Here is a 9,942-nt window from a genome sequence, read left to right on the forward strand (position 1 = left end):
AGAGCACCAAATCCAGCTTTAATTCTTCCAAGAGCACCAAATCCAGCTTTAATTCTTCCAAGAGCACCAAATCCATCTTTAATTCTTCCAAGAGCACCAAATCCAGCTTTAATTCTTCCAAGAGCACCAAATCCAGCTTTAATTCTTCCAAGAGCACCAAATCCAGCTTTAATTCTTCCAAGAGCACCAAATCCAGCTTTAATTCTTCCAAGAGCACCCAATCCAGCTTTTAATCTTCCAAGAGCACCAAATCCCAGTATCTCCCATCGTCTAATCAACCTCACTTTGTATGGCCCAAAACACTCAACCAAAAGGCATAAAACTTCCCATGCATCCTCTAATCTAACCGCCCTCCACACTGTATGGTAACAGTGCACCCGTGTTGCTCCTCTTTGAAGTATCTGCCGTCCGACCAACAGAATAACACAGTTTCTCTGGAACAAAAAATCCATATCACTTACAGTACAATATAAAACATCAACATTCAAAGCTCTTTATGAACTCTTGAAAGAATCCGGAACATGACAATTTAAATATAATTCACGTAGGAACATTAATTTGGTCAATAAACGCTTTCATCAGTCTTCACTCCCCCAACAGTGTCCGTCCGTGCTCCCGGGTCCTTTGGGAATGTCCCTCCCGGGAGAGAGCCACAGATAAGGTGTGATGGTCAGCCAACCAAATAATGTCATAAATGGTGATTGAGTGATGACGCCGGGCCTCAGCGCCTGCCAGTCACCAGTATCACCTTCTATCCTTCTTCCACTACACAGACACCTGCCAGGCTTGGCATCTCTGTTGAAATCCACATTAAAACACTTCCACTAAACCCAACCATTCGGCATATTTGTTCCAGCACAGCTCTACATTCTAATATCCCTTTTCAACATTTACAGAGGTTCCAGAGGGCTTCACCAAACCAAATCCTTGTTCAGCTAAAGAAAGCATGGCAAATCAGTTAAGAAAGAAGCAGTGGGAGAAATTCAGCAGCATGCATGAACATCAACAGTTGTCAGTTCATCTGTAGAACAGCTGCATCAAAGTGCAAGTTAAATTCTTTGGGGATCTGTGTCCCTTCCACAGGACGGTGGAGCTAACGTAGGCTAATGCCGTTAGCACGAGGTTGTAGGTAACCTTCCACAGGTCGGTGAAGCTAACGTAGGCTAATGCCGTTAGCACGAGGTTGTAGGTAACCTTCCACAGGATGGTGGAGCTAACGTAGGCTAATGTCGTTAGCACGAGGTTGTAGGTAACCTTCCACAGGTCGCTAACGTGGCTAATGCCGTTAGCACGAGGTTGTAGGTAACCTTCCACAGGTAAGCTAACGTAGGCTAATGCCGTTAGCACGAGGTTGTAGGTAACCTTCCACAGGTCGGTGAAGCTAACGTACGCTAATGCCGTTAGCACGAGGTTGTAGGGGTCCCTTCCACAGGACGGTGGAGCTAACATAGGCTAATGCCGTTAGCACGAGGTTGTAGGTAACCTTCCACAGGACGGTGGAGCTAACGTAGGCTAATGCCGTTAGCACGAGGTTGTAGGTAACCTTCCACAGGTCGGTGAAGCTAACGTAGGCTAATGCCGTTAGCACGAGGTTGTAGGTAACCTTCCACAGGTCGGTGAAGCTAACGTAGGCTAATGCCGTTAGCACGAGGTTGTAGGTAACCTTCCACAGGTCGGTGAAGCTAGCTAATGCCGTTAACGTTGTAGGTAACCTTCCACAGGACGGTGGAGCCGTTGCCGTTAGCACGAGGTTGTAGGTAACCTTCCACAGGACGGTGGAGCTAACGTAGGCTAATGCCGTTAGCGCGAGGTTGTAGGTAACCTTCCACAGGTCGGTGAAGCTAACGTAGGCTAATGCCGTTAGCGCGAGGTTGTAGGTAACCTTCCACAGGACGGTGGAGCTAACGTAGGCTAATGCCGTTAGCACGAGGTTGTAGGTAACCTTCCACAGGACGGTGGAGCTAACGTAGGCTAATGCCGTTAGCACGAGGTTGTAGGTAACCTTCCACAGGTCGGTGAAGCTAACGTAGGCTAATGCCGTTAGCACGAGGTTGTAGGTAACCTTCCACAGGTCGGTGAAGCTAACGTAGGCTAATGCCGTTAGCACGAGGTTGTAGGGGTCCCTTCCACAGGACGGTGGAGCTAACGTAGGCTAATGCCGTTAGCGCGAGGTTGTAGGTAACCTTCCACCGGACGGTGGAGCTAACGTAGGCTAATGCCGTTAGCACGAGGTTGTAGGTAACCTTCCACAGGTCGGTGAAGCTAACGTACGCTAATGCCGTTAGCACGAGGTTGTAGTTAACCTTCCACAGGACGGTGGAGCTAACGTAGGCTAATGCCGTTAGCACGAGGTTGTAGGTAACCTTCCACAGGACGGTGGAGCTAACGTAGGCTAATGCCGTTAGCACGAGGTTGTAGGTAACCTTCCACAGGATGGTGGAGCTAACATATGCTAATGCCGTTAGCACGAGGTTGTAGGTAACCAGAACATTTCCCAGGACATGGACATTTCTGACTTTGGAGAGTGGGAAGCCTCAATTCTTGTTAATCTAACTGCACTGTTCAATGTACAGTAGCTATTACAGTGAAAGAATACCATTCTATCGTTTGAGGAGAGTGCATAATTTTGAACATGAAAAGTTATTAACAAACAAATTAGGCACATTTGGGCAGTCCTGATTAATTCAAATTGAACATAAGTTTTTGTATTTTTTTTATTTAACCTGGTAAGCTAGTTGAGAACAAGTTCTCATTTACAACTGCGACCTGGCCAAGATAAAGCAAAGCAGTGTGACACAGACAACAACACAGAGTTACACATGGAGTAAACAATAAACAAGCCAATAACACAATAAACAAATCAATGACAGAGTAGAAAAAATAAAGTCTATATACAGTGTGTGCAAAAGGCATGAGGAGGTAGGCAATAAATAGGCCATAGGAGAGAATAGTTACAATTTAGCAGATTAACAATGGAGTGATAAAAGAGCAGATGATGATGTGCAAGTACTGGTGTGCAAAAGAGCAGAAATGTAGATAAAATAAAAACAGTATGGGGATGAGGTAGGTAGATTGGATGGGCTATTTACAGATGGACTATGTACCGCTGCAGCGATCGGTTAGCTGCTCAGATAGTTGATGTTTAAAGTTGGTGAGGGAAATAAAAGTCTCCAACTTCAGCGATTTTTGCAATTCGTTCCAGTCACTGTAGGCAGAGAACTGGAAGGAAAGGCGGCCAAATTAGGTGTTGGCTTTGGGGATGATCAGTGAGATATACCTGCTGGAACGTGTGCTACGGGTGGGTGTTGTTATCGTGACCAGTGAACTGAGATACGGCGGAGCTTTACCTAGCATAGACTTATAGATGACTTGGGCCTTCCTAGTGGGTCTGGCGATGCATTTGTAGTGAGGGCCAGCTGACTAGAGCATACAGGTCGCAGTGGTGGGTGGTATAAGGTGATTTGGTAACAAAACGGATGGCACTGTGATGTATCCAGTTTGCTGAGTAGAGTGTTGGAAGCTTTTTTGTAGATGACAATGCCGAAGTGGAGGATCGGTAGGATAGTCAGTTTTACTAGGGTAGGTTTGGCGGCGTGATTGAAGGAGGCTTTGTTGCGAAATAGAAAGGCGATTCTAGATTTGATTTTGGATTGGAGATGTTTAATATGAGTCTGGAAGGAGAGTTTACAGTCTAGCCAGACACCTAGGTATTTGTAGTTGTCCACATATTCTAGGTCAGAACCGTCCAGTGTAGTGATGCTAGTCGGGCGTGCGGGTGCAGGCAGCGAACGGTTGAAAAGCATGCATTTGGTTTTACTAGCGTTTAAGAGCAGTTGGAGGCCACGGACGAAGTGTTGTATGGCATTGAAGCTCGTTTGGAGGTTAGTTAGCACAGTGTCCAAGGAAGGGCCAGAAGTATACAGAATGGTGTCGTCTGCGTAGAGGTGGATCAGGGAATCGCCTGCAGCAAGAGCGACATCATTGATATATACAGAGAAAAGAGTCTGCCTGAGAATTGAACCCTGTGGTACCCCCATAGAGACTGCCAGAGGTCCGGACAACATGCTCTCCGATTTGACATACTGAACTCTGTCTGCAAAGTAGTTGGTGAACCAGGCGAGGCAGTCATTAGAAAAACCAAGGCTATTGAGTATGCCGATAAGAATACGGTGATTGACAGAGTTGAAAGCCTTGGCCAGGTTGATGAAGACGGCTTCACAGTACTGTCTTTTATCGATGGCGGTTATGATATCGTTTAGTACCTTGAGCGTGGCTGAGGTGCACCCGTGAATGGCTCGGAAGCCGGATTGCACAGCGGATTCGAAATGGTCAGTGATCTGTTTATTAACTTGGCTTTTGAAGACAGATAGATATGCAGGGCAGGATGGATATAGGTCTGTAACAGTTTGGGTCTAGGGTGTCACCCCCTTTGAAGAAGGGGATGACCGCGGCAGCTTTCCAATCTTTAGGGATCTCATACGATACGAAAGAGAGGTTGAACAGGCTGGTAATGGGGGTTGCAACAATGACAGCGGATAGTTTTAGAAAGAAAGGGTCCAGATTGTCTAGCCCAGCTGATTAGTACGGGTCCAGGTTTTTACAGCTCTTTCAGAACATCTGCTGTCCAGATTTGGGTGAAGGAGAGGCTGGGGAGGGTTGGGGCGAGTAGCTGCGGGGGAGGCGGAGCTGTTGGCCGGGGTTGGAGTAGCCATTAGGAAGGCATGGCCAGCTGGAGGTGCTCTTGGAGGTGCTCTTGTTCTCCATGAACTTTACAGTGTCCCAGAACTTTTTGGAGTTAGAGCTACAGGATGCAAATTTCTGCTTGAAAAAGCTAGCCTTTGCTTTCCTGACTGACTGCGTGTATTGGTTCCTGACTTTCCTGAACAGTTGCATATCGTGGGGACTATTCGATGCTATTGCAGTCCGCCACAGGATGTTTTTGTGCTGATCAAGGCCAGTCAGGTCTGGAGTGAACCAAGGGCTATATCTGTTCGTAGTTCTGCATTTTTTGAACGGGGCATGCTAATCTAGGATGGTGAGGAAATTACTTTTAAAGAAAGACCAGGCATCCTCGACAGACGGGATGAGGTCAATATCCTTCCAGGATACCCGGGCCAGGTTGATTAGAAAGGCCTGCTCGCAGAAGTGTTTTAGGGAGCGTTTGACAGTGATGAGGGGTGGTCGTTTGACCGCGGACCCACAGCGGATACAGGCAATGAGGCAGTGATCGCTGAGATCCTGATTGAAAACAGCGGAGGTGTATTTGGAGGGCAAGTTGGTCAGGATAATGTCTATGAGGGTGCCCATGTTTACGGATTTAGGGTTGTACCTGGTGGGTTCCTTGATGATTTGTGTAAGATTGAGGGCATCTAGCTTAGATTGTAGGACTGCCGGAGTGTTAAGAATATCCCAGTTTAGGTCACCTAACAGAACGAACTCTGAAGCTAGATGAGGGGCGATCAATTCACAAATGGTGTCCTGGGCACAGCTAGGAGCGGAGGGGGGTCGATAGCAGGCGGCAACAGTGAGAGACTTATTTCTGGAGAGGTTTATTTTAAAGATTAGAAGTTCAACCTGTTTGGGTGTAGACCTGGAAAGTATCTGGTATCTAGAAAGGCTATCTCTGCAGTAGATTGCAACTCCTCCCCTTTTGGCAGATCTATCTTGACGTAAAATGTTGTAGCTGGATATGGAAATCTCAGAATTGTTGGTGGTCTTCCGAAGCAAGGATTCAGACACGGCAAGGACATCAGGGTTGGCAGAGTGTGCTAGGGCAGTGAGTAAAACAAACTTAGAGAGGAGGATTCTGATGTTGACATGCATGAATCCAAGGTTTTTTCGATCACAGAAGTCAACAAATGAGGGTGCCTGGGGACACACAGGGCTTTCGTTTACCTCCACATCACCCGATTAACAGAGGAGGAGTAAGATGAGGGCATGGCTAAAGGCTATCAAAACTGGTCGCCTAGAGCGTTGGGGACAAAGAATAAAAGGAGCAGATTTCTGGGCGTGGTAGAATAGATTTAGGGCATAATGTGCAGACAGGGGTATGGTGGGGTGCGGGTACAGAGGAGGTAAGCCCAGGCACTGAGTGATGATAAGAGAGGTTGCATCTCTGGATAAGCTGGTTATAATGGGTGAGGTCCCCGCATGTGTGGGGACCTCGATACCATCTACTGTATGCTGCCCTGTACCATCACTCATTCATATATCCTTATGTACATATTCTTTATCCCCTTACACTGTGTATAAGACAGTAGTTTTGGAATTGTTAGTTAGATTACTTGTTGGTTATCACTGCATTGTCGGAACTAGAAGCACAAGCATTTCGCTACACTCGCATTAACATCTGATAACCATGTGTATGTGACAAATAAAATTGGATTTGATTTGATTTGAGGTGGGACAAAGGAGGTATCAGAGGTATAATGAGTGGAACTAGGGGCTCCATTGTAAACTAAAACAATGATAACTAACCTAAACAACAGTATACAAGGCACATTGACATATGAGAGAGACATACAGCGAGGCATAAAGTAATCACAGGTGTTGATTTGGAGAGCTAACTAAGACAACGGGTGAGACAACAACAGCTAATCAGCTAAAACAACAACAGGTAAAATGGCGATGAAGGGGCAGAGAGGGTCGGTTAACTACACACAGAGCCTGAGTTCGCGGCTGGGGCAGACAGATAAACAAACCAAAAAATAAAATAATAAAAATACAATAGTTCATTGGATCAGTCAAACTTTGCACATACACTGATGCCATCTAGTGGCCAAAATATAAATTGCACCTGGGCTGGAATAATACTTTATGGCCTTTCTCTTGCATTTCAAAGATGATGGTACAAAAAAAATACAAAAGAACAGTTGTTTTTTTCTTTGTATTATCTTGTACCAGATCTATTGTGTTATATTTTATGACGTTCGTTTCACATCTCCACAAACTTCAAAGTGTTTCATTTCAAATGGTACCAAGAATATGCATATCCTTGCTTCAGGTCCTGAGCTTCAGGCAGTTAGATGTGGGTCATTTTAGGCAAACAAAGACTGTGGGGCCTAAACTGTTGTTTCAGTCGCTTTCACTGCAGAGGAACAGGACTCAAAGCGACTCAGGAGCAAATCTGGGGGTAAAGAAAGCTTCTGAACTCCCAAACGAGCAGGGCTTCTTTGCCCTCAGTGACTGGCAGGTGTAACCTTATGAAAGGCTGTATAATAGTAGATACGAGCTATAGTACAGCATGGTACCACTGTGTAACCTACAGTCTGACTGACAGCACTAATAACCCTTCCAATCACTCAGTTCCCTGTAGGCATCTTCCCACAATTACTAGACAGTCTGAGGATTTAGTGCGTTGTTCTGGATTTAGTGCGTTGTTCTGGATTTAGTGTGTTGTTCTGGATTTAGTGCGTTGTTCTGGATTTAGTGCGTTGTTCTGGATTTAGTGCGTTGTTCTGGATTTAGTGCGTTGTTCTGGATTTAGTGCGTTGTTCTGGATTTAGTGCGTTGTTCTAGATTTAGTTCATTTTTCTTGATTTAGTTTGTTGTTCTTGATTTAGTGCGTTGTTCTTGATTTAGTTTGTTGTTCTTGATTTAGTGCGTTGTTCTTGATTTAGTGAAAGAAGGAAGGTATGGCGGGATGGGTGTGAATGTCAGAAGTTCAATTGAATCATAGTAATTATCATCATCATTACCATCATTATCAGTCATAACCATCACCACTTCCTGTCCTATCTGGTCTGGCTGTAACCAGAGGGCTCTGAGACACTTCATCAGTACTCATCAGCCCAGGAGAGAGACGAGGGCAGGTTCAACCAGGATATCAACATGCATGACAACCGTCTCTAAGGGAATATTCCCTGTCAAGTGACCGTGTTTCTCTCTCTTTTTCTGAATGTGTTTAATCAACCCCCTCAATTACATCTGTTTGGACAACAGAAAACAATCTATGATATTTGACATTTTTTATTATCTCAAGTGGTTAGCTTTGATAGGATGCGAAAACGTTTCTCCTCCTTCATCCTCTGCCAGTTTCCCCGGAAACGCGAGGCGTCAGTGTACTGTTGGTGGTCCTTACGGGTCAGGTGGTACTTAGCGGCACAGTGTGATATCATTAACCCCGATACCACCTTTGCCGTGTCACACTGCCATCAACCCCGTCACCCTGTGGTCATAAAAGCGGGTGTCTCCACGGCAACAGCGTACCTCCAGATATCCCTTATCAATCCCCCAGATGCCTAATTGTTGCGCTAATGATGCAATGCCTGATGGAACTGTTTATGGTTTTCATTGTCCCCGACGTCGGAGCGCGGTAATTAGTGGCACACCTCAGATCATTAAACAGCATGGGGGGCCCGGGAGAGAGGGAGGTGGGGGAGGTGGGCACACCGGGGAGAGAGGAGAGGACCCATACTGTGCTGAGATAGGCCTAGTAAGGGAGCTTTATGTTCATAAAAATAAAGAAAAAAAAAATGTTTTTTTAAATGATGTTATTCCAGGCCTCCTCGATCCTCACACCGGGTCCTCTCCTCTCTCCCCATGTGCAGCCCGTAGATCATTTTATGCAGCACCAGTTTACCAATGATAAAAATATGTGCTAAAATATCCACAGTGCTGAAATGAACAACATTTGATTCATAAACTGCCAATAGAAATAAACACATTATTCATGACTTTTTCACACTGCAACAGGTGGCTTCAGGTCTACCATTCATTTTTGACCAACAACAATCCATGGTCTATCAGCAGCATCCGGCCAAGCTGGACTCACCTTGAGGAAGGAGAGGTTGCGGTTCCGGTCGATACTGGTGATCTCCAGGTTTCCCATGACCACCTCACAGTTCTCATAATGCTTCTTCAGGGTGCGGTACTGCTGGTCCAGGTCTGACAACGTGCTCAACTTGTTCTCCGTTCCAGGGCAAACTGCAGGAAGAGAGAAAGACACAGATGGATAAAAATACATCTCACCATTCAACTTAACTACAAAGCGAATTCAATGTCATTCAACAATTACACACTGCAGAGCATCAGAGAGGTCTCTTTTATAAAGTAGGCCGTCATTGTAAATAACATTTTGTCCTTAACTAACTGGACTAGTTAAAAAAGGTTACAATTTAAGATTCAAGAGAGAGAGAGAGAGAGAGAGAGAGAGAGAGAGAGAGAGAGAGAGAGAGAGAGAGAGAGAGAGAGAGAGAGAGAGAGAGAGAGAGAGAGAGAGAGACAGGGGGAAGGATGAGGAGAAAGTGAAGTAGAGAGAATCCTCTGGGGCTCTGTTCACAAACACAAACACACCCTACAGAGCCCCAGGACAGCAGCACAATTAGACCCAACCAAATCATGAGAAAAGATAATTACTTGACACATTGGAAAGAATTAACAAAAAAACAGAGCAAACTAGAATGCTATTTGGCTTTAAACAGAAAGTACACAGTGGCAGAATACCTGACCACTGTGACTGACCCAAACTTAAGGAAAGCTTTGACTTTGTACAGACTCAGTGAACATAGCCTTGCTATTGAGAAAGGCAGACATGGCTCTCAAGAGAAGACAGGCTATGTGCTCACTGCCCACAAAATGAGGTGGAAACAGAGCCTAACAGAGCCTTCCTAACCTCCTGCCCAATGTATGACCATATTAGAGAGACAGAGAGAGAGAGAGAGAGAGAGAGAGAGAGAGAGAGAGAGAGAGAGAGAGAGAGAGAGAGAGAGAGAGAGAGAGAGAGAGAGAGAGAGACAGAGAGAGAGAGAGAGAGAGAGAGAGAGAGAGAGAGAGAGAGACAGAGAGAGAGAGAGAGAGAGAGAGAGAGAGAGAGAGAGAGAGAGAGAGAGAGAGAGAGAGAGAGAGAGAGAGAGAGAGAGAGAGAGAGAGAGAGAGAGAGAGAGAGAGAGAGAGAGAGAGAGGGAGAGAGAGAGAGAGAGAGAGGGAGAGAGGGATGAGGAG

General features: G+C 45.7%; 1 protein-coding gene across 2 annotated transcripts in view; it reads right to left on the reverse strand.

The window, feature by feature from the left end:
• Positions 1 to 8,922, reverse strand: part of LOC127916785 (receptor tyrosine-protein kinase erbB-4-like) — a 419,139-nt gene extending 410,217 nt beyond the window's left edge. For both annotated transcript variants that reach the window (XM_052499916.1, XM_052499915.1), the window contains exon 1: positions 8,774 to 8,922. In XM_052499916.1, the coding sequence (XP_052355876.1) occupies positions 8,774 to 8,830 (57 nt within the window). In that variant the 5' untranslated portion in view covers positions 8,831 to 8,922. The remainder of the gene's footprint in view (positions 1 to 8,773) is intronic.
• Positions 8,923 to 9,942: the final 1,020 nt, after the last annotated feature.

This window comes from Oncorhynchus keta, chromosome 37, assembly GCF_023373465.1.
Source record: "Oncorhynchus keta strain PuntledgeMale-10-30-2019 chromosome 37, Oket_V2, whole genome shotgun sequence".
In the NCBI taxonomy this organism is placed as follows: domain Eukaryota; kingdom Metazoa; phylum Chordata; class Actinopteri; order Salmoniformes; family Salmonidae; genus Oncorhynchus; species Oncorhynchus keta.